This window comes from Pelodiscus sinensis, chromosome 4 (genome assembly GCF_049634645.1).
Source record: "Pelodiscus sinensis isolate JC-2024 chromosome 4, ASM4963464v1, whole genome shotgun sequence".
Taxonomy (NCBI): domain Eukaryota; kingdom Metazoa; phylum Chordata; order Testudines; family Trionychidae; genus Pelodiscus; species Pelodiscus sinensis.
This window is the reverse complement of record NC_134714.1, coordinates 15,563,482-15,588,639: the sequence shown is the minus strand read 5'-3', so window position 1 is coordinate 15,588,639 and position 25,158 is coordinate 15,563,482. Positions and strand designations below refer to the sequence as shown.

Sequence of the window (25,158 nt, the reverse complement as noted above, 5' to 3'; positions counted from 1 at the left end):
GAGAATCCTGGAAGCAGCTTGGCTGCAGGACGGAGCAAAGTGTGGGGGAGGGGCAGCTGAACACACATGCTGCTGACTTCCAGCTGTAAGTATGCACCTCTGCTAATCAGGTGGGCAGGCCGGAGAGAAATGCGTGGTGGGCTGGATCCGGCCCTTGGGCCTGTGTTCGCCCACCCCTGATACAATCTAATCACCACATGCTCCAAAGCTTTCTAGACAATCCACAACAACATTAGAGTTACAGTATGTCTTTTATTCGGGGTGAGTCCTGTTGTGGCGCTCCAGCAAGAAGCCGGCTGGCTTGGGCAGGGGGAGGGAGAAGCACTCCTAGCTTGGCTCCCGGCTTCCTGCAGGCTGCAGTGCTCTGCAGCAGGCAGCCAAGCAGATTAGAGGGGCGGCTGGGAGTGTGCCCCTTCTCCGGGACTGCTCCAGCACTGAGCCCCCTTTCCCCACCTCCATTTTAGGGGGCAAAGTGAGGTTCCAGCTGCACATACCAGGCCCCTGTTGCTTTTTCTGTTTCCTGCTTCTTGTGATGAGAGAGCGAGGGGAAAATGCAGAATTTTCTGCATTTCTCCTCTGTCCCTCTCTTGGACAGCTGGTTCTGCATTTTCCCCACACTCCCTAGTCACAGAAAGGAGGAAAAGCAACAGGGACCTGGGATATATGACTAGAGACCAGTGTTTCTTAAACTTTTTAAGAGGAACACCAAACAATTTTTTTTTTACGAGGAACACCAAGGATTTTTTTTGTTGACAAAAAAGGGTCCAGCGGAAAGTTACTGAGCAAAAAAAAAAAAAAAAAGTTGCCTGCCCCTTTAAGGGTGGCCATTTTGAACTCTGTTCTCTGCAGCACACCTCTGACTGCCTCATGGCACACCGGTGTCTCATGGAACACTGTTATAGACCCTACGCTCCCTGAAATGGCACCCTTGCCACCCCCTCTCGTTCCTACACACACCCTGCCCTGAATCTTGCATCTCCATATCCCCCTGCTACAAACTCCTACACATTCCCGGTCCCTGCCCTGACTCCCCATGCCCCAAACCTCTACCCTGAGCCCCTCATGTAACCCAGCCCTGATTCCTGCACCCCCACATCCCCAACCTCCTATTCTAACTCCTGAACCCCCTCACACATTCCAACCCCTGCCCAGAGCCCCTCATATACTCCAACCCCACATTCCCAGCCCCTTGCCCTAACTCTGGCACCCCAGCCCTCTGCCCTGAGCCTCCTGCACTCCATCCCCTACTTAAATTTCTTATAGGTATTATTGTATCACAAACCGCTCCCCTGTCTTATGCCCCTCCCCCGCCCAAGGGGAGGCAGGTTGTGATAGGGCAGTAGCTGTAAGAAATTTAAGTTACCATCACCCCTGTTTTTGACATTATCACACAAACACTTAGCACAGAGAATCTCGGACCACATCATGCTCAGTAATAATGAGGCTTTAAAAAGGCTAAAGTGAGATTTTTAAATACATCCTAATTAATGTTTACTCTTTTATAACTGATTGTTTACTTTTCCTTCAGAGAGACATTGAAAAGAAAACCGAATGGCAGTGATTTTACGAGTCCTGCTGTGAACAGTCCTGGTTCCAAAAGAGATGCACACTTCTGTGCAGTCTGCAGTGATTATGCCTCTGGATATCACTATGGAGTTTGGTCTTGTGAAGGATGTAAAGCATTCTTTAAAAGAAGTATCCAAGGTAGGAAAAACCATTTTGAAAGGCTTTTCTTAAAACTGTGGTATCTTAGATGATCATATACATAAGTAGCAATTAGGGTACATCTACACTGCACAGTTATTTTGAAATAAACTATTCCAGAATAGTTATTCCGAAATAGCTTATTTTGAAATAGTGTGTCTACACTGCAGGAAAGCCTCAAAATTAGTCCGAGGCAGGCTTCCCTAATGTGGACATGCTATCTCTACTTAAGAGCCCCAGGAAGCACTGGGGAGGAATAACTTAGAATGGCCCTGGTGAGGGGCTATTTCAAAATAGCAACAGTGGAGCATCTTACACATGCCTTACTTCAAAATAGCTATTTCAGAATAGACATTATTCCTTGTAGAATGAGGTTTACAGATTTTAGAATAAGCCATCCATTATTTCAAAATTATTTTGAAGTAAAGGAATGGCTGTGTGGCACCCTTAGTGTCCAGTAGGATACAATGAATACTGTATCTTATGGTTGCTTGTCAGAGTTGGGAAGGTAGTGGACACCTGCTCTTTTCAGGGAAGGACTCAGAATATGTTGCCATTTCAAACCCTGGAACAAACATATCAGAGAAGTGGCACTGCTGAGTTTTACAGATTACTTCACCTTCAGAAATGCAAAGTTGGTATAATAATTATTTCGTCTAAAAGGTAGAGATAGTGGGGCTAGGGTGAGAGAATATAAAATGACAAAGTTTAAATTTTATAAATCAATTTAATTCTAAAGAACCTCACTCTGTGTATTTTAGAAATGTGCATCTATTTGGCCGTGAGTCTGTTTGTTCAAGAACTCCTCCTAAATGTAAAGAGCTAGGACCACCAAATTTGGTACGCAGTTTCCTTTTATCCTAATTTAAAGCAAAGCCAAGTTGTGTTGAGCCAGGACAATGGGATGTGCCTGGAATTTGATTGTTTCTGATAATATGGAAAGGGAGGGGTCTAGTAGGAGGGAGTTATACTGTGGAACGACCACAGTGGGAAGCAAGTGCCCGAGCAGGAAGCCACTGGCTGGCAAAAGCTGATCTGTCCCATGCGGCTGAGCGACTGCCACCCACCATACCTCTCAAATTCTGGATCTCAATGCAAATCCCCTGGAGCCTGTAGGTATATAATATACTCTCTCTTTGCCTACTGTTACAGTGTGTGGAATGGAATAGTGACTTCTGCATCCTTTGGATGGGGCTTTGGCCCACTGTATACCAATAAACCTAGCTTTAATAACCTATTCTTTGGCCTTCTCCCAGTCTTCTTGGTGTTCTCTTAATTAGATCTAGGCCAGACCCTTACTCTGTAACACCTGAACTATGCAAATGCAAGCTGCAATAGTTTTTCTATTCATACTGGCCTGTACGCAGGGGGAGATGGGAGGTTGCAAAGGGTGCGAAAGCACCCCCATAGTCCCCCAAGGAAGCATACTCCAGTTGGCTAGGGGAAGGCAGGAGTAATGCACTGCATGAGCCTCCCTCCCCCATGCTCTGGCTGGCTGGGGGAAGGCTGGCGCTGACTTTCCTGCTTACTTTGGGACCATGGGGGTGCATTAACACCCTTGCAGTCCACATTTACAAAAAAAAAGCACACACACCCCAAGAAATTCCTGCATACAGGTCTGTCATACATCTCTTCCTGTTTTGCAATTGGTATGTAGTGATGTGGAGGTACTTGTTTGAGGCATATGTGACAAGGTGAATTTCACCTATTGGGTAGCACTTTGAGTAGAACTTGGTACAAAAATGGTTTACATTTTCAAGAATAGCACGTGTATTGTGCATGCAATGCAACGACTGTCAGATCTGCATATAGTGCGAAATCAGTACAATCAAACCTAAATAATAAATGAAGACTTTTGTGTATATAGTCAATAAATTGGTCTTGTAGTTTTATGTGCAGGAAAAAAAGTTGTGCTCATCTATACTTTGAACAGGGTACCTGTTTTAATCCTTTGAAAATCTTCATTCACGTAGGTAGAAAACAGTTGGTCTTAATCCAGAGGGTCTATAAATAAAAGTAATGGTTTTCAGTGGTCATTTATGCTCTGCATCCAAGCTTATTCAGATTTTTGCTTAATTTCCTCACCCCAAAATCCTGAAGTTTCCTTTAGGCTACTTAGCTGACTTTGTGTGAGTCACCATATTAAGTAAAAAGCTATTCCTTGGCTCTTTGCAATAGCTAATGTGAATTAAATTATCTGTAGGGTTTTTTTTTAAAGTATTTAAATGCCGGTACTTGCTCCATAAAATTTCTGTGGGATTGCAATTATTTTCTGAAGTACAGTTACACACTGATTTGTTGTAACTACACCAAACTTGAAGTAATAATGCTATGTTAAATAATAAAGGTTCACCTGGAGAAATACTAGTTTTAATTTTTGAGTAACTTTCAAATTATTAAAAAGCTAATAGTGAAAATGTAATTTTACTAGATAAAGAAGAATGTTTTGTTACCTACCTGAAAAAAATTCGTCTTGAGGTCTCGGTTATGAACCCAGCAAGCTCCCTACAGTTCATTCAATCTGAGAATGGCTTAACGTGCATTGTAGAACTTTCCCTGTAGGGGATTCAAGGGACATTAGCAGTGGATTTGAACTGTGCTGCCAGGAAACCAGATATGGCAGGCAGAAGATGCCTAAGCCTGAGCAGGATGGAACCACAAGTATTTAAAGGCATTGGGGAAAAAATCTTAACTTGTTACCATGGCAATTGGTGCAAAATCCATAAGAGAAAAATCATGGGGACAACCCCAATCTCCATATTGAGGGTATATGGAGACTATATGTGCATGTGCTAAATTATGCTGGCATTGCCCCCTAGGCTATGTCTAGACTGCAAGCCTCTTTCGAAAGAGGCTTTTTCGAAAGTATCTTTTGAAAAAGCCTCTTTGAAAAAGAGCGTCTAGACTGCAAGCAGTACTTTCGAAAAAGCAAGCCGCTTTTTCGAAAGAAAGAAAGAAGCGAGTGAGTCTGGATGCTCTCTTTCTAAAAAGCCCTGTTGGCATTCAAGAACGCCTTTTTTCGAAAGAGCACTTTCGAAAAAAGGCGTTCTTCCTCGTGAAATGAGGTTTACCGCTGTCGAAAGAAAAGCCGCATTCTTTCGATTTAATTTCGAAAGAACGCGGCTGTAGTCTAGATGCAGGTGAAGTTTTTTCGAAAAAAGGCTACTTTTTTTGAAAAAACCCTTGAGTCTGGACACAGCCCTAGTGTAGACTCAGCCTACAACAACAGGAGTTTTTCTGTTGGAGCAGGAACACTATTTGCTCGAATACCATTAATTTAGCCAGCAGAAATATTTTTCTGTCAACACAGCTGCCTCTATACTGGGGGTTTTGTAGGCATAGCTGTGACAGTCAGGCATGTGGTTTTGTCACACTCAACTAATGAAAAAATGCTGACAACTGTTCAGTATAGACTGAGCCTCCATTTTTCTTCCCTCTGAACCATGTAGGTGATTTGACATTAAGATATTTGAGAAATCCCTTAACTCTTTTTTAATTGTGGTGTACTTCACAGAGGGAAATTAGTATCTTTTGCTTTGAGCAAGATTAATTTGCTTGCTCTCAAATATTTGTAGTAATTTATGATTCAGTTCTGCTTTTACTGAAGTAAGTGGGAGTTTTGCCACATAATTTTGTTTTTCTATGGAACATATGTAGTACTATGCCTTTGCTTGAGGCTTTTCACATTTCTTTGGAGCATACTTTCTATTCTGGTGTTTACAGATCTTTGCAACTGTACAATTTTGTATTGTTAGCACAGCTGCATGCTGAATAGCAGAGTTATGTTCTTTATGGGCAAGTAAACAAAAACAAAACCCATAATACTTATCTTGTGGAACTCACAATCTATATTAAATTTACAGTTGCAATAGATTAGAGGTGGATGCAATAAAAGACAAAGCCTTTTAAGGTTTTAATTTTCAGAGAAAATTTAGAAGTATTTTAAAAGTAAATTTCAACATTATTTAGCACATATGCCCCTTAATTAGAAAAATGGTGCTCTGGAATATCTACAGTTCAGATAAAAGTCTCTTTAGCTGATCAGTTTTAGGACTGAATTCTGTCTGCATTGGAGTCAATAGCACAAAAATGCCCTAAATCTGCAGAATGGATTGAGTGATTTATCACAGTCTCAGACTTGCCCCCTACCCCAGCCCAGCCCTGACTAGCAAGCCTGCAGATAGCCCTCCATGACTATTCAGCATGTGAATGATTCCTTAAAGATTTTTTAGTGGAGCAGTGATAAAAGAATGGTTAAAACTTCTAGTCACTCTTTATGGCATGCTTTCTCCATCCTTATGCAAATTTCTAAGAAGAAAGCCAAATGGGAATTAATGTTACTAAAAGAAGTCATAATCCCCTCTGAGCCCTCTGTGTGACTTTCACACACAGCTGCTGTGTTAGCCTTCAATGGCAGCATGACTCCTGAAGGGGAGATTTTTTTTTCCCTCTCTAATTTCAGATAGTTTATTTTGCATTTGATAGCACTTAGTATGTAATCATTTTCACTGTTTCCTCTGTATAGTCAGATTCACATAAATAACAGGAGAAGCCGGTTATCATACAAAGAGAAACGAATATAAAACCCCATCTAGACTACAGGGAACGGTCTCAAGAAGATATGCAAATTCCGTGAACACCCCCCCCCTCCGCCCTTTGTCGAAACTTCCTTTTTTGAGGAAGAATGGCTTTTCAACAAAGGGGGTGGTTCGCTGAAAAAGCCACATCTTAATTACTTTCCCGTGGAATTTGCATATACTCTTTCGACTGTTCTGCGTTGTCTAGATACACCCAAAATGTGATTGTAAAATCACAGCAATTGAACAGTATTGAAACTACTGCAAAATAATTTTTAATCAGACTGTGTTTCAGGTGGAGCTTATCTCTTTACTATGGGCAAGGTTCTTGCCTCTGCTTCAGTCCCTTTTGTGCCAGGTAAAGTGATTCTAAAAATCTCTCAGTTTGACTAATAGAGAATTGTTCTGGTGAGGGTACTGCAGAAGACAGTCGTGTGCTGTCCAAGTGTCTCTTTTCAAGACATTTAGCAAAGCAGGTGTAAATAGAATGCTGGGGTACAGCTGGGGTGAAAGAAATGTTCAGAGCTGAAATCACAGCATGTATTGCAGAGGAGATTATGTGCAGCACAGTTTCCAATATGCAGGCAGATATAGACTGTTATAGCTTGATAAACTTAAAAAACAACAAATAGTCTGGTAGCACTTTGAAGACTAACAAAACATGTAGCTGGTATCATGAACTTTCATAGACACAGCCCACTTCTGTGCCCACGAAAGCTCATGATACCATCTACATGTTTTGTTAGTCTTTAAAGTGCTACCAGACTATTTGTTGTTTTTTAAGTTTATCCTATACAGACTAACTTGGCTACCACCTGAAGCTTATAACTTGGTTAGTCTCTCAGCACTATCTAAATTCCAGGAGCTGCTCTCTAGACCCTGGAGAAATTAAAAATTAGAAGGCAACAAAGATGGCCTAAAGCCACCTTATATCCTTTCTATGTAGGCTGGAGTGCTTTTTTATCAGTCAGACCTGCTGTTTGTCATTAGGCAAAATGTAACCTGCTGGTTTTTAAGTACTGTAGGTTGAAAAATTCAAGGTGGTAAAGTGTGTTAATTTTACAGGGAAATGTTCACAATAGCTCAGTTAAATTAGTTACCCTTGGGAAACAATTCCCAAACTGCTTGTTTATGAACTAATAACACAAAACCTTCTGTTATTTTTTATCTATTAATTTTGAATAATTTTACATCAACTACAAATACAAATTAACCCCTCTGAAAAATACCAGAGAGAAGACTGATAAATTATTGTGTTTGAAAGAGAATATTTTGCATCCTTAGCTAATCCATACAAGGGAAATGTAAAGTATTTTACAGAAAGCGACTTGGTAGTATTTAATTAATAAAATAATAGTCTACTCTTTTACGCTAGTGAAATTTGAGGCAAAATTCTCTGTAGATGAAATTCCACGGAAACCAATGTCATTGTGCTAGCACTGATAATGAAAATCTGCTTTGTAGAATATCTAGAATCAGAATGTTTGACATTTCATACTGCATGGAAATTAGGCACTTTGGGTAAAATTTCCAAAAACAGTTAAGTCCAATTTTCAAAAGTGACTTAGAAATTTAAGAGCCTACTTCCCATTGACTTTGCTAATACTTAAGACCTTAAGTGACACAGGCACTTCAAAAAATTCAGTCTTTGGCCCTGGTTCAGGTAAGCACTTAATACATTAAGTAGAAAAATGTGCGTCATTGATGTAAAGGCTTAAGTGCTTTCCAGAATCAGTGATCATATTTATTACACTCAGTAACAATAGCATATACCTTTGCTTTTTTATCTTTTGCTCTAACAATAGTATTCAGGAAAATCTTAAACAACAAATAGTCTAATAGCACTTTAAAGACTAAATAGTTACAAAAGGCTGATAAGAACCAATGAAGGGGCTAATGGTTAATTGGTTGGTTAAGTCATTAAGATGTGGAAGATAATGTGGGAGCCAGCCGATATCTATTCATACATTTGCATAAGAAACTTGTGAATGAAGTTAAGTTCCAACTCTTCTCTGTGTATTTGGCTTGTGGAATTGGTCTGAAATAAAACAGCAATTTGGAGATTCATTGAGTGTTCAGGAAGACTAAAGTGTTCTCTAATAGGTTTTTGTGTATTGCCTTTTCGAATATCTGATTTGTGTCCATTAATTCTTTCCCGTAGACACTGTCCAGTTTGGCCAATATGGCATTGCTGGCATAGATCACATTAGTGGATGTGCAGTTAAATGAGCCTCTGACTTGGTGGCTGATGTGATTGGGTCCAGTGATGAAATCACTGGTCTATTCAGCATTATGTCAGCTACAAACTGTCAAGTTAAGGAGAGATTTAACATATTGCTTGACATTTAAAAGCTTTTTCTTTATATCCTGTTGCAGGACACAATGATTACATCTGTCCCGCTACCAATCAATGCACAATAGATAAAAATAGGCGTAAGAGCTGTCAGGCATGTAGACTACGGAAATGCTGTGAAGTAGGAATGATGAAATGTGGTGAGTTTTTATCCCCTTATCTTTTCTAAGCAACTTCTAAGGACTGTGTAAGTTTTAAAAAGGCATGACAGGTAACTACAGTAAGACAGATTTACATGTAGGAAGAAAATTGCTGATTTACACCAGAAAAATAGACACTTCAGTTAGTGTTCATTTTGAGAAGGAAAAATAGTAAGAAGCCTTTAGGCTCTAGTCCTGCACTGTGTAGCACACACAAAGATTGCTTTACCCTCTGCAGATGCTATCTGAAGGCAGTTTGCTTGGTTGCCATGCTGTGCAGGATCAGGTCCTACAGCCATGTCTACACTAACAAGTTTACAAAGGCACAGGTGTGCTCATGTAGCCACATTATGCTGATGGGAGAGAGGTCTGCTGTCGACATAACAAAACCAGCTCAATGAGCGGCAGTATCTATATTCACAGGAGAGAGTCTCCCACCAACATAGCGCTGTGCACATGTCAGCAAAACATGTTGCTCATGGATGTGTTTTTTCACACCGTGAGCGACAAAAATTTTGCCAACATCAGTACTACTGTAGACATGGCCTAAGTCTTTCACAATGGAGAAAGGTAAATAGTGGAGTTCCCACAGGATCTGTACTGGGATGTGAACAACATATTCATAAATGATCTGGAAAAGGGTGTGAACAGTAGTATGGCAAAATTTGCAAATAATAGAAAGTTTCTCAAGATAGTTAAGTCCAAAGTTTAGCTATCACAGCATTAGAAGGAGATCTCCCAAAACTGGGCGACTGGGCAACAAAATGGCTAATGAAATTCCATGTTGATAAGTGGAAAGTAATGCACATTGGAAAAAGCATCTTGACTATAAGCACAAAATGATGGTATTTAAATTACTTGCTACTACTCAAGAAAGATCTTGAAGTCATTGTGGTTAGTTCTCTGAAAACATCTGCTCAGTGCATAGCAACAATCAAAAGAGCCACTAGAAAGGGAGAGGTTATAAAACAGCAGTGGCCCTGGAACTATTTTTAGGGTAGGAGTGCTGAGTTTCCTCCCTTCTCTTACCTCTGTTCACCACCTACCACTCCAGGCTGGGGCATGTATAGGGTTGCCAGCTCTCCTGAACTGGATGCCATTACCGCTAATGGCATCCAGTATGTCTTATCGAGGAGAGTTGGCAACCCAAGCCACAGCTGGAGGTGGCTACAGAGCCCAAGGCTAAGGCCAGGAGCAGCGGCAGGACCCTGAGAAGCAACAGAGCTTCCAGGACTGGTGGCCTGGACCCTCGGGACAAGAGGCTACAGAGACCACAGGAATGGCAGGTGGCAGGACCCAGGCTGGTAGTGAGTTGGCAATGGGCTGGCACCTGTTGCAGGAAAAGCTTCTTGGAAAATCTGGGAGGTGCTGCAGCATTCCCCACCCCCCTGCTTCCTGCACCCATGTAAAAGAAGTGCAGAGAAGAACAAGGAAAATGAATAAAAGGTATGGAACTACATGAGGAGACACTTTAAAAACTAAGGTTGTTCAGTGTAAAAAAGAGATGACTAAGTGGGATAGGACAGAGATCTACAAAATCATGAATGACATGGAGAAAGTGACTAGTGAAGTGTTATTTTCCTCTTCACATAGTCAGCAAGTTTAAAACAGACATAAGGAAGTACTCCTTCGCACAGCACACAGTCAATCTGCGGCACTCACTGTCCTGGGGATGTTGTGAAGTCCAAAACTATAACTGGTCTAAAAAATAATTAAGTAAGTTCATATAAGATATGTTCATCAGCGGCTGTCAGCCAAGGTGGTAAGAGATGCCCCATGCTCCAATGTACCTACTCCTCCAACTGCCAGAAGCAGGGACTGGACAGTGGGAGATAGACCACTCAAAATTACTCTGGTCTGTTCATTTCCTCTGAATTCCCTCTGAAGCTTCCGGCACTGGCCACTGTTAGATATAGGCATGTGAATGGGTAACTGGTTAACCGGTTACCTGGTAAGCATCTCTTAGTAAGGGTGATACTTACCAGGTAACTGTTAAATGGGGTTGGGGAGGAGCTCCTCTCTGGGCCCACCACTCTATGGTCCAGGGCAGGAGCTGGCAGCTCTGTGCAGGTCTGGTAGGTGGGGTCAGCAGAGCTATAGATTCTCTAGTTCTCTCATGAATCTCACCATTAATGCCTGATCATTAAGTGACTAAATACCTTAAAAAACCTGGCCTTTAGGAACCTAATGCCCATTGACTTTCACTAAGATGTAGGTGCCTAAATACCTAATTTCAATTTGAAAATTCAATTTAGGGTCCTAACTCACCTAGCCACGTTGGCAGATTTTATTCACCAGTTAGACACAGCGACTTTGGTGGGACAACTCACAATCCATAAAGACAATCAATGTAAGTCTTTGCAGGAAGGGGAGTTTAAAAAGAATGCTAGAGAATGGTTTTTAAAACTGACCAAAAATTGTTGTAATTGTGCCAAGAAAATAAATATTTAAAACACTTCTTTAAGTTCTCTGAGGCAGAGACTGTCTCTTTTGTTCTGTATTTGTCTAGTGCCTAGTACAATGGAGTTCTGGAAAATGACTAAAGCTCTTGGCATGACGGTAACAATATTGATCTAAATCATGGACTGAAACTGTTCATTTATCTTCTTAAATTTATAGAACTAGAATTTTTACTATTTTCTACCAAATATACTCATGATCTAATAACATTCTATGTATTTGACTAAAGCTGCTCCTTAAAAATGCTTAAACGTGAGAATATTAAAGACAGATTACATTAGGTTTTTTTTTTAAATAGTTACATTGAAATTGGATAATAAATCTTCTCAAGAATTTCATTCGAGGATTCTGTCTAGTTCAGTTTTTTGGAAGATGAAAACAGAAATTACATATCTTGCAATCAAAACTGAATTGTCTCAAAGCATCTCATCAGGTCACTTAGAAGACATCTGTGAGAAAAGGTGATGTCTATCAAATTTAGATTTTGGATTGACATGAACAACAAAAGCCTACTTTAGTATTATGGATTATAGGCTCAATCCTACAGTTCTTTAGGTAAAGCTCTTATTGCCTTCCCTATGCCCATGCATTTATAGCAAACTGCCATAATTAAAGCTGTATTTTAATAGAAAATAAAATACTGTTTTTCACGGAGCAAACTAATGAATTTTCCATTCTTTTTTTTCTTGTTAGAGTTTTGCTTTAATAGGACTGTTTTCTCTAGGGACTAGGAGGGAGTAGTTTGTCTTAATTTGAGGTTTCTTCCCCCTCTTCTATTGAATGGCTTGGGTCAGTCCACTTTTTGATGCTGAAATACAGATCGCTTGTGATACCTGGGTAGGGGGACTTTTGGCAAGATGGGAGCTCTGCAGCCTGGTATGGATCTCTGCTTCCCAGCAGAAAGGAACATAGTCTATTATGCATTGGCCACCACAGTATGGAAAGTGTCCATAAAACCCAAACCTAAAGTGAGTTTGCAAAATCTGACATGAATATAATTCCAGATTTTAAAACCAACAAATGCTCATTGGGGATTTCATCGAAAGAAGCTTTAAATATTTTAAAAATATGATTGGATAGTACATAAACCCTTTAAAACAGTGGAAGATGTTCAGAAAACATTGCTGTGCAGTCTCCTGGTCTGATTTTTTTCTTCCCATCATTTAAGAAGTCCAAGCAGCAGAACACAGGCAATGGGTGAATGTTATTTTTTTAGAACTTTGTATCCAAGTGACGCTGGAGATTAATATGGGAAATACCACCATTGCCAAAAGAAAAATGAGATTATCAAATACTGCATCTGCAAGTTTATCATCTTTGTGGCTCACTCTTCAGATTAAGAAGGCTAGTATACTGGTAAATTTCACAGAGAAAACACATCAACATCATCAGAAAAAATACCCAAATGACCAGTTGTGGAAAAGTAACTGCTTAACACCTCACCAGGTGCAAGGGAAAAACAGAATTCATGCAAAAAAATCTGAAATCAAACCAAAACAGTCCAGCAGGCTCAGGCAAAGCGTACCAGAAAAGCTGGATAGTTTGTGAGTGATGTGTGTGCATCACCATGCTGATTACCCTCTCTACATGAGCCTATCCTTGAAGTATGGGTGTCTTTGCCCTCAACTTGTCTTACTTTTTCAGTGTGGCCTGGGAGCTCCTTTTGAAGCGTTGGAGGAGCTGAGACGATTTGGAATTCCGCTGCCTCAGCTGAATATCTTTTGGAGCTTTCTGGTATTGACCTTGGTGAGCCTGACATGGACTGAGCCATTTATCCAGGGCAATCAAGACGAGGGGAGGTACTTCATCTTTTTGCTATCCTATCCACTCTGGGAGTGGCTAGGTTGGTATTTTTTGTTTGTTTATTGCTTGCTAGGACTGAAGTAAACCACCTCTTTAATGATTCTTCAGGTTTCCTATTGACTGGGTTCATTTAAACATTTACTGTTACTTTTTTTGCATGAATTTTGTTTTTCCATGTGCTGCCAATGAATGGTATTAATAGAGTTTAGAAAATAAAGAGCCTAATTTTTCAAATTTGTTGGTCATTAATGGGATGTCCAAATCTTGTCTTTCAATAGTTTCATCAGTCAATAGACATGACACACTTTTTACAAGCTCATGTACCGGTTTGATTTGCCAAATGCAGGAGTTATATGTCCTTTCCCCCAAGTTAGAAAACGGAACTCACTTTTTAGATGGAATTTTCAAATATGGAAAGTTTACTTACATTGGTAGAAATGAAAAAGAATGACTTTGACAGCACTGTGTAGATTTCAAATTCAGTAACTGCATTGGCTTTTATTGCCGCTGTTGTAGAAATTGTAGTAATTTAATCCACTATTTTGCAATGTTTGGCAGACAGCAACTTCTTTGTGATCTGTACAGCTGAATGAATCTGTGGGTACTCATTCAAAAATACATATGAATACATATAAAAATAAAGCTCAAATATCAAACAGTACTGAACTTTGAATTGTGTATTCATTTGTAAAATACACAGTTCATGCTGGTTTTGCTAGTTACATAAGCCATCATTTAGGGAGCAAAAGCAAGCTTCCGACTTATGTAACTATTCAACGCAGCAGGAATTGGAAATATTTGCTACTTACAAATATGACTCATACAAATGATCTGCAAAGCAAAAATAATTTATTGAAGAAATTAAATAATGAAAGAATTAGAAAAATGTGTAATTCGTTCATAGTCAATTAGTGAACAAAAGAGATAATTTGAATAACTTATTTAATATGATGTGTCTGTTCTACTCTGGGGACTAACTGTTATGCTGTGTCCCAAGCAATGTGTAAAACAGTGTTCTTATTGTGGAGTTGTTAATGACAGCTTTCTTCTGCAAAAGGAAAAATGGCAAAATGACTGACCTTGGAATATTTTACCCAAACACCTTCTCTGAGTATTATTTGCATTTTCTAGATTATAAATGGGGAAAGGCTACATAGAAAGTTACATAGAAAGGTTACATAGAAAGTTACAGCCAAAGGTTACATAGAAAGTTTGTGGCAGAGACAGGAAAAAGGCTGATCTCTGTATGTCAATGTGTTATTTGCTAGTTTGCAAGATTTTTATTCAAATTACTTCAGATATCTGTACTCACATAAGCCAAATGTAAAACTGGGCTAATGCACACTGTCAAGTATTTAATGAGCTGTAGATGAAAATATAGGATAAATTATTAAGAGTGCACTATATTTCAGAGAAAACCATGGAAGCTGTATTAATATTTTAAAACAGCATTTGATCAACTTAAAAGGTGCTGTATCATGACTTGTTAATTAACTTAGCTGATCTAAATGTTATATTGTTAGTCATATTTTTCTATAATCCCTTTTTCAAATTCAAGCAAAATAAATTTTAAAACTGAATTAAACTGCATCCTGTTAATTACTGAAGATCTGCATTCCAAATGCAATGATATGGGAATAACCCTTTGTCTATTATGACAATTTCAGATAATTAAACTAAATACAAATTATAATGCAATACCCTGTGTTCCATTTTTTTTCACTCTCACAAAGTATATTTGTGGATTACAAGAGGCCTTTTAAGGAGAAATGTCATCTTAACTTTTCTATCCTATTTTGATATTGTGCACTGGACACAGATTAGGTTTTGCTGAAATGAAATATTAGTTTTGCTGTTATGTTTGAAACAGAGCACAAATATTAATATTATTATATTTTAAAGGACAAGCAATGATGAAATAAAATTTGAATTATTTGAATATTTCATTCTAAAGTAATTTAAAATATCTTGTTTCTTTGTAGGAAAAACTAACAGTTGCATAGTGTTAATACAGCCCATGAATATCAATATTTGTATGAAAGTACGGGGGTAAGGAGTAGAATACACACACATATAGGAAAACATATTAAATAGTAACTAACTGAAAAGGAACATTAGTCTTAACACAAATTCTGTTACATACTTTACATGGAATGAAGAATTTAATAGAATATCTGGATGAAAGTTCAGTGGTAAATCCACTGTGGAGAATAATTGTAGAACAGATGAAGCAAAGCTCCTCAAATAGTGCTTATTAAATTGGCAATTTGGACACTTACCTGAACTCTAAATTCAGTAGGCCAAATTTGTTATCACCCAGTGTGACTACATTGGGTCAAAGTTGACCTATTTTTTAAAAACATGAACATCCTTTAATATAGGTTATACAATTCGATATAGAGTAGGAGCCTGTAGGAGTGTGTTGTTCCACCAAAATGAAGGGTCTATAACATCACCATAATATCCTGACAAATGGAGAGATGCATTGAGTGCAAAATTGTCCCTACTCCTCCCCACAGGAACTTTGGCACAGGAGATATGGTTGTGGTAGTGTTGCTCTAACTTATGTTGAGGACTCGATTGCCCCACAGAAGCCCCAGCATATACAGAGCGTGTACTGAGTGTGCGCGTGTCTTCCTGTTGTCATCTGCACATGGTTGTGTAAGGACATAAGAACTGTTATACTGGGTCAAATAAAAAGTTCAGTCTCCTGTCTTCTGGCATTGACCAGTATCAAGTGCCACTGAATGAATGAACAGAACAGGTAATCATTAAGTGCGTTCCTTGTTGTTCATACCCAGCTTCTGGCAAATGAAGGCTAGGGACACCAACCCTGCCCATCCTGTCTAATAGCCATTGATAAACTTCTCCTCCATGAATTTATAGTTTTGGCCTTCACAACATCTTCTAGTAAAGAATTCCACAGGTTGACTATGTGTTGTGTGAAGAAATATTTCCTTTTGTTTCTTTTTAACCTGGTGCCTATTCATTTCATTTGGTATCCCCTAGTTCTTGTGTTCTGAGGAGTAAATAGCTCTTCCTTATCTACTGTCTCTATACCAATCATGATTTCATAGTCTTCAGTCATAGTCATCTCTTTTCCAAGCTGAAAAGTCCCAGTCTTATTATTTTCTCCTTATGCTGAAGACATTCCGTATTCCTAATCATTTTTGTTGCCCTTTTCTGTACTTTTTCCAATTCCTATATAGATATATAGATATATATATATATTGAGATGGGGCAACTACATGTGCATGCAGTATTCAAAATGTAGATATATATACAGGCAATGTGTTATTTTCCGTTGTATTATCCTTTAATAATTCCCAACATTCTGTTTGCTTTTTTGGCTGCTGCTGAACATTGAGTGAATGTTTTCAGAGAGCTAACCACAATGACTTCAAGATCTCTTTCTTGAGTGGTAACAAATTAGACCCCATCATTTTATAGTCACAGCTAGGATCATGTTTTCCAATGCATTTGCATTTATCAACATTAAATTTCACCTACCATTTGCTAAGTATTTAACTTGATCAGAATTCTTAACTCATGGGAATACAGAAATGTATATTTAGTTGTGCCTCATTGTGCTAACTCTTCAGTAAATACACTACAGGCTTTCCAAAACTTGCAAGTCACACCAGAGTAGATAATTTTTTCATTTGCTTTTATGCTTAAAATGGTGACAGAACTCAGGGCTTATATTATTTTTGTAGCCTGCTGCCAACTCTTTTGACAGTGCTAAAGATTAACTCTTGAAAACAAAACAAAAGAATTCACAACTGCCCCCTTCTCCTTTTGAGACATTATGCTAAAAATAATCATTATACCTCCAAGGTTAGATGAAGAATTGAAAATTTGCACTGGGTTCTACATCTTAGAATATAAAAGGAAAAAACATAACAAACAGTCGTAGTACTGTCCCACAGTTTTAAATGAATTAATATAGCAGATCCTATTTTATTTCTTCATATTTGTCCAGTGGCAATATGCTTGATTATATTTGCATTAATACTATGGCCAAGCAATATTTGTACTGTGATTATATCTGATACATTGGAAGATTTATTTATTTGATCTTTTGATGGTTAATGTTACATGTATTTGAAATGAAGGTCAAGTCAAGTCAAGGTCCCTGGCATACTCTAAATTAAACAATGACCTATTGATAAAAACTAGTTTGCATTTAAATGTGAAAGGGGATCACTAACGTCTATGGGTGGAGAGAGAGTGAGTGAGTAGAGGAGGAGTGGTAACAAGTGCTTTCTATTCCATCTCATAACATAAAGGAATCTTATTACTCTCTGACAATGAGAAAAGAGTGGAACTTGTTACAGGTTGGACCTCCCAAAACTGGGACTCTCTGGTCTGTTCCTGGACTAGGGGGTTCTAGCTGGGAGCCCAGTACCAAGAGGGCTGGCAGCTGGCAGCAGCAAGACTGGGGCTGGTACTGGGGCAGGAGCATCTAACACTAGCACAGCTTATTCGTATGTATCAGTACCTTGACAGATACCCACAGACTGAGAAAACATTTTGATAGTTCTAAAACAAAAACCTGACTTCTAATCCATTTAGTGTATTTTTTAAACTTATTTTAGGAAAATAAGCATTATGGTACCCAAGAATTTCAGTTTAGGAATATCTTCTGATAAAACATTTAAATATACCTCTGATTTTTAAATAGCAAAACCCTAGATTCATACAGCTACCCCCAGTTAGCAGTAACTAGAGTGATAACAAGAAGGAAACATTTTGTTTTGTTGTGGAATGTACTTGTTATTAGTTGTCTCTCCTTAGGATTCATTTAAAATAGTCTGGTAGTACTTTAAAGACTAGCAAAACATGTAGATGGTATCTAGGAGTGGATGCGGCAACTGGCACCCCAGGCAGAACGTATAATCGATGCCCCCGCCTGCATGGCTGTCAATGGGGTGATGTCATCATTGGGCACCCCGTGACATCATGATTGCACGCCGTTGAAGGCGGTACTCTAGGTGATGGCCGAGTTGGCCTATAGTCACGGGCCACCCCTGATGGTATCATGAGCTTTCGTGTGCACAGCCCACTTCTTCATCCAATACTCTGATCATATCAAGAAGTGGGCTGTGCCCACAAAAACTCAGATACCATCTACATGTTTTGTTAGTCTTTAAAGTGCTACCAGACTATTTGTTGTTTTTTAAGTTTATCCTGTACAGACTAACTCGGCTACCCCTCTGAAGCTTAGGATTTATGTAATACTGTGGTGGAAAAATAGTTAATGAAACAATGTAACTTTTTTTTTTTGTCTCAGGTTCAAGAAGAGACCGTTGTGGGTATCGTATCATACGCCGTCATCGGAATTCAGAAGATCAAGCGCATTGCAGTGGCAAAGCTAAAAAAAATAGTGAAAATGCAACTCGAGTGAAAGAAATCCTTCTTAGTGCACTTAATCCTGAACAGTTTGTTTTAACATTACTTGAAGCTGAACCTCCTAATGTGTTGCTGGTGAGTCGCCCCAACAAGCCATTTACAGAAGCCTCCATGATGATGTCTTTGACAAAACTTGCAGACAAAGAATTGGTTCACATGATTGGTTGGGCCAAGAAAATTCCTGGTAAGAATATCAGAAACTCTTTTTTCATAGAAAGTTTGTGCTAGGGACATAGACTTCTACCATAAATATCAACCCATTGTTAGTTTCTGAAGTAGAAGTAACATGGGAATAAATGTGTAGAGTCAGGGCTTTAGGATTCTACTTTTAAAATGTCATTGGGCAACTTAATCCTAAGGGAATTTTGTGCCAAAAAATTAAGAATTCTGCAAGAAAAATTAAAAATTCTATACACAATATTTTAAACAAGTGGACTAAAGGGCAGTTTTCCTAGAAACCATAAATTATCATTTTAGTGTGCCAACAGTGATGAATAGACTGACTGCCTTTCTCCAGCTAAGTAATTTTTTTTTATTTAAAATGTCTACATAATTTTTAAAAAGTGAAGCCAAAATTCATCCCTGGAATACTCAAGAAGAGTTCCCCATTACAGTAATTGAAATCAACATGCACAGGGTTTATCCCGGGGTTCAACAGTTTACTTCATTGTTGCTATACAAGAGCATCAGCTTGTTAACACTTAGATTTATCACACATTCTTTTGAAAGGCAAAAATGTTTAGGAGTATTCAGGGAATTATTTTATTTTTCAGTTATTGGTAATGCAAAGAACAAGTATTAAAGTATAAACTTATTTGTTTTGGCATAGAAAATCTACAGTTTTATGCCTACCCTGTCATTATGACCTACTGCCTTTCCCTTTTTTCCCCTCTTACAAAATGTAAATGATCACACATCTCTGTTCAAGAAGGGCCCAGAAGAAAAATAAGAACTGTTTAGCCAGAAAAGCTATGACAATAACATATTTTTCAGTTCACTGGTTATTCTGAAAAATTGAAGAAAAATTATTTTCAAGGTGAACTGAAAACAAAATATTTCAAAATTTCTAGCAAATTGAAAAGTCAAAAGTTAATTTCAGGCTGCATTAAATGCATTGTCATTTGACTCAATCAAAACATCCTGCTTTGGTTTTACTATTTACAAATGTTTTTGATTAAAAAAAATATTTTAAACAGTCATTTTGAACCAAAAAATTGAAACGTTTTGTTTAAAAAATGTTGAAACAATTTTTTTCAGTTTTTAAAATATATTTTAGGGTTGTGATTTTTAACCAATATCATTTAAGTAGAAATTACACAAATTAATTAAACATTTCAGTGTTAACAAATACAGTACAAAATTTTTGTTGAAAAATAATTTTGGCTAAAAAATTTCACTCAGATCTACTTGCTAATCTATGTGGAAGGTCGTTGGGGCTGTGTCTACACAGCAAAGAAAAGTTGGAAACAGATACTCACATTGCGAACCATGAATTGCATATTTTTTTCCACTTTTCTTCCGAAAGAGGCTTTTCCGACATTTGGCCTGTCTACACGAAGCCAAATGTCAGAAAAAATCCTCTTTCAGAACATCCCTTTTTCCTTGTACAACAAGGTTTACAGGGATGCTGAAAAAAACTCGTCTGCTTTTCCGAATTTTTTTTGGAAAAGCAGACACGTTCCTTGGACGCAGCAGAGCTTTCCCAGGAGACCTCCGGTATCCTGGAATAGCTTTGTAGTCTAGACATACATTGTATGAAGAGGTTTGCCTTTTCTTTGACCACATTGTCTAGCATATACAGTGACTATAATGCCTCAGTTTCCTGAGAACTAAGTTCACAAACAGAATAGTAGCTTGTGACAGAGTGGGTCGGGTCTGGGCACAGCTGAGGGCGTCCGCTCAGGGTGAATTGCTCAAATTCGGGGCTCTTTACAGCCCCCAGACTTGAGACCTTCCCAAACAGGCCACAAACCAGTCCCACAGAGCGCTTCAGCTGCCTGCCTGAAGCCTCACGAGCAAAACCCCTCCAACACCCCAAGCAATATCTGTGCCCCAGATGGCCCCGGGCCTCATACACAGGTGAGGGGTCTTAGAACCAATCTCACCTACCTCGAACAAGTTCTGTCCGGTTCCAAGAAACCAGCCACAGATCCCCGGTCAATTTACTCTCTGGACCTTACCCACAAATCACTCTGAGCCAATCATTTAGAATCTACCATCTAAAAGTTTATTACTACGAGAAAGAAAAGCACGAGAGTGAGGTTGCTAAAGTATCATACATTATATGCATCGAATCTCCCAGTTCTCGATGCAGGCTCTAGCAGAGATGTTATAGCTGCTGGCTTAAAAGTCCTTGTTGCACATCCTAGGTCAGGATGGGTCCACAGGTCTTCCCGGCTTGTGATCCCCTGAAAGTCTGCATCTGGGGTCAGGAGCAGATCGAAGTTCAACATGGAGTAGACCACATGGTCTATTTATCCTTCCTTCCTGGTCTCTTCCAAGCTGGCTAGAGTCACATGGTCTCTGACCAGGCACCTAGATTCCTTCATAGGTGGGTCTTGGGTACTTAAGGGACCTATTGTCCCTGGAACCTTGCTAATTAGCATGTCCATAGGGTGAGCCCATCGCTCAAGCACATTCAGAGAGACTTCCAGTCTCCATACAGAGTACAGATCCCTAACTCCACACACAGACATTATACAGATATATGAAGAGCAGATACAGAATCAGAAGAAAGTAAGCTCTTGTTTGACCCCTCACATGACCCCCTTTATACCACTTTTGGGGCAACCCCCTTCCTCATGGGTGCAGCAGTGACCCGGCTGCTACCCTCACAATCCAATAACGTGACAAGAACTAAGTTCACAAACAGAATAGTAGCTAAATAAAAAAAACAGCTAAACAATAAAGGAAAACTGAGATACTGCTTTATAGGACTCAAAGGCTGTGTCTAGACTACATGCCTCTGTCGGCAGAGGCATGTAGATTAGACAGATCGGCAGAGGGAAATGAAGCCGCGATTTAAATAATCGCGGCTTCATTTAAATTTAAATGGCTGCCCCGCTCTGCCGATCAGCTGTTTGTCGGCAGAGCGGGGCAGTCTAGACGTTCCCATCGACAGAAAACCCTTTTGTCATCCGCCCCGTTATGCCTCGTGGGATGAGGTTTACCGGGGCGGTCGACAGAAGGGTTTTCTGTCGACAGGGGAACGTCTAAACTGCCCTTCTCTGCTGACAAAGAGCTGATCGGCAGAGCGGGGCAGCCATTTAAATTTAAATGAAGCCGCGATTATTTAAATCGCGGCTTCGTTTCCCTCTGCCGATCTGTCTAATCTACATGCCTCTGTCGGCGGAGGCATGTAGTCTAGACACAGCCAAACTGACAAACACAGGCATAGTGCTTACTACTAAGCCTGGGTCTACACTATGGCTTTATTTCAAAATAACCCCCCTTAGGGCTGAATTTATAAGCAGTGTGTCCATACTACCAAACCCATTATTTTGAAATAATGGGCCACTTATTTTGCAATCTGTACTCCTGCTTTTCTCAGGGAATAATGCTAATTTCAAAATAGTTATTTTGAAATGGTGGTAGTGTGGTGTGGATGCTCTGGTGTGGCTATTTCAAAATAACTACTTCCCAGAATCATTCAGAATAATTACTCCCCCGTGCTTCCTGGGGCTCTAAGTCAAGGTAGCGTGTCTTCAATAATGGAGCCTGCCTTGGGCTAATTTTGAGACTTCCCCATGGTGGGGACACGCCTGAACTTCTGAAAGCATCTGGCATGTACAGCAATGGCTCCATGGTGCCATGTGCTGCCCCTCATCTACAGGCCCTGAGCCCACAGCTTCTACTGGTCCCGGTTCCCCATTACTGATCAATGGGAGCTGCAGGAGCGTGTCCTGTAGGTAAGGACAGCATGTGGAGACCCACAGCCTTTCTCAGGGACTACGGGGACATGCCAGCCACTTCCAGGAGCAGCACTTACCACAGGGATAATTACTCCAGCCACAACAGGTTAGGCATTTTAGAACTTACTACTCAAAGAATTATTTTTAAGCATAAGAGAGAAATGAAAATGATGAAATGCACAGACCAGTCCAAAACCAAAATAACCCACTTTGCAAGCAATACAAGAAATAACAACAGACCCCCATGTATGTGTTGGATCAGGAGATGAGAGTGCAGGACAGTTGGTGTTTGTGAGAATGACACAGACACACACAATGTGTGAGACTGACAGAGATTTGCATTGCCAAGCTCCCTCCATCCCCTTCTCTCTGTGTGGAGACGGGGTACAGGAGTGTGGGGAGGAGGCTCCCCTCTTCTCCCTCCCACACTCTGCACAGCAAGCAGGAGGCTCCCAGGGGGAAGTTCCAAGGCAGGAGCAGGAGCAGGATGACAGTGGATGGAGAGGCAACTGAAGTGCCAGCAATTGATAACTTCCCAGCCAAATCAGTGAAGACCACCTGTCAGAAGCTCCAAGATCTACCAGTAGATCCTGATCTACTGGCTGGTGACCACTGGGCTAGGACAATCTCATGTTATAAAAATATAATACAACTGATTGAAAGGGGCTAGGAATAAACTGCATCTATGGCCATTGGCCAGGTTACTTCATGATTTTCCTCTCTGAGATTTTAGAGGAATTATAGGTGTTAAGCTGTTTGGAAGTAAAGCATCTTGTTTAATTGACTAACTATAGATACCTAGGTTTGAAAAGGCTTCAGCAGCTTGGGTGTGAACATATGCGCATTGACATTGGACCACTAGTATAGTCCCTTGTGCAGTTTGTCTCTCTTCGATTTTAGAGCCTCAGTACATTTTATCTACCCCTTGTTAATTCTCTTCGGGTATGTCTACACTTGCACCTTTGAGAGAGGGATACAAATGAAGCCAGGATTTAAATATCCCACACTTCATTTGCATATTTGCATTATGGCGCTATTTTGAAATAGCGCTATTTCGAAATAACAGATGCTGTTAAGATGCGGTTATTTCGAGAGAAAACCTCTCTCTCGAAATAACCCTTATTTCTTACACAATGAGGTTTACCAGTTATTTAGAAAGAAGGGTTTTCTCTTGAAATAACAGCGTCTGTTATTTCAAAATAGCACCATAACGCGACTATGCAAATAAAGCTTGGGATATGTAAATCCTGGCTTCATTTGCAATTTTGAATGTCTTCATTTGCATCCCTCTCTCGAAAGAGGGTGCAAGTGCAGACATACCCTTTGTATATTCTATCTCCTCTGTTTATATCTGATATTCTGTCTTAATTATCCTCTGTACCCCAGCAGTGTCCTATTAGGATAGAATGATACTTACTAGAATTTAATGAATTATACTCTGCTACTGCTAATAGAAATGAACCTTGCACAGTGCAATGTTTAGACCTAGAGATGGCTTTGTGCATAGAGCAGCATTTCATCCTACATGCAAAAGCAATAGCACAGATATGCCATCTCATAACTTTAAAACTGGTTTGTGATAAGTTTTCTCCACAGCATAAAACTTATGACTATTTTCTTCTAGTGTCTGTGAGATTTTCTGTATTCTTTTTTGCATTTTATTTGTTATGAAATAATGAAACAAATATGTGGACAGCTCTGATGCTACTATTTTAATTGTTGTAGGCTTCATAGAGCTCAGTCTGTATGACCAAGTGAGGCTCTTGGAGAGTTGTTGGATGGAAGTTTTAATGATGGGTCTGATGTGGAGGTCGATTGATTATCCTGGCAAACTAATTTTTGCACCAGATCTTGTATTAGACAGGTGAGGAAAAATTAGTCTTTTTTAATGTATGTTTAATTTCAGTTTATGGTAAATGGGAGAATATAATCATTAGGGATGTTATTAACATTTCACAATTAAAAGTTTAAGTAAATGATACTGTAAAAATAAAGTCATGAGGTCCCTAGTTTCTCCCGTAGATCTCTAGGCAAAAAATATAGTCTGGTGGATCAGACTTGTGAGTTCCGTAATCAGTCCTGGAACAAATGATTATCATGTTCAATATACCAGTAGTTGTTGATTTCTTTAGTGTCTTTCCAGAGCTCTAGAGACTTGCCAAAATTTTTAAAAACAGAGTTTAAAAATTAAAATTAGTTTTTCTAGCTACTAGCTTCCAACTGAAAAACTAGATACTTTACCAAATCATAGCATGAAACCCCTACCTGAATATACTTCTATAGCATCTTCTCCACTTAGAGTATCATTACAGTTCATTGATTTTTCTAAATATAGCAAAAATAACAGGTGTTGCAAAGCTAGTGAAGTTATGTGTGAATAAAATAAAATCAATATGGAAATCTTTTCTTCAGTTGAATTAATTCCATATGTTACAAGTGACCATATTACCATTTGCAGATATCTGCATAGCAGAGTGCACCAGTTGGATGGGATGTAATATGAACAATTCTCCGCAAGACCTAAGCATACTTTGAGCTCTAGTTTCCCAAAGGTGAAAAGCTAAAGAAGCAATCTACTCTCCTACCTGGCTCTAAAATATTGTTTCTTAAGCACTTTGGACCTATGGGGAAAAAAAGCAAAAATTCAGATTGGTAATGGTAATGTGTCAGATACAAAGCATCATATAGGCTGCAGACAGTTAAAAGGCAATACTGGATCTATAGCAAAGGAAACAAATTTTGGCATAAATGATTATTTACTTACATAAAATCATTTCACGTATGTGCTTTGTTGTTCA

The 25,158-nt window shown here is 39.3% G+C and overlaps 1 protein-coding gene across 1 annotated transcript in view; it reads left to right on the top strand.

The window, feature by feature from the left end:
- ESR2 (estrogen receptor 2) overlaps window positions 1-25,158 on the top strand; it is a 65,324-nt gene that overhangs the window by 25,451 nt on the left and 14,715 nt on the right. Inside the window, exons 4-7 of the mRNA XM_006134078.4 lie at window positions 1,529-1,704; window positions 8,658-8,774; window positions 18,331-18,633; window positions 24,086-24,224. Of these exons, the coding sequence (XP_006134140.1) occupies window positions 1,529-1,704; window positions 8,658-8,774; window positions 18,331-18,633; window positions 24,086-24,224 (735 nt within the window). The remainder of the gene's footprint in view (window positions 1-1,528; window positions 1,705-8,657; window positions 8,775-18,330; window positions 18,634-24,085; window positions 24,225-25,158) is intronic.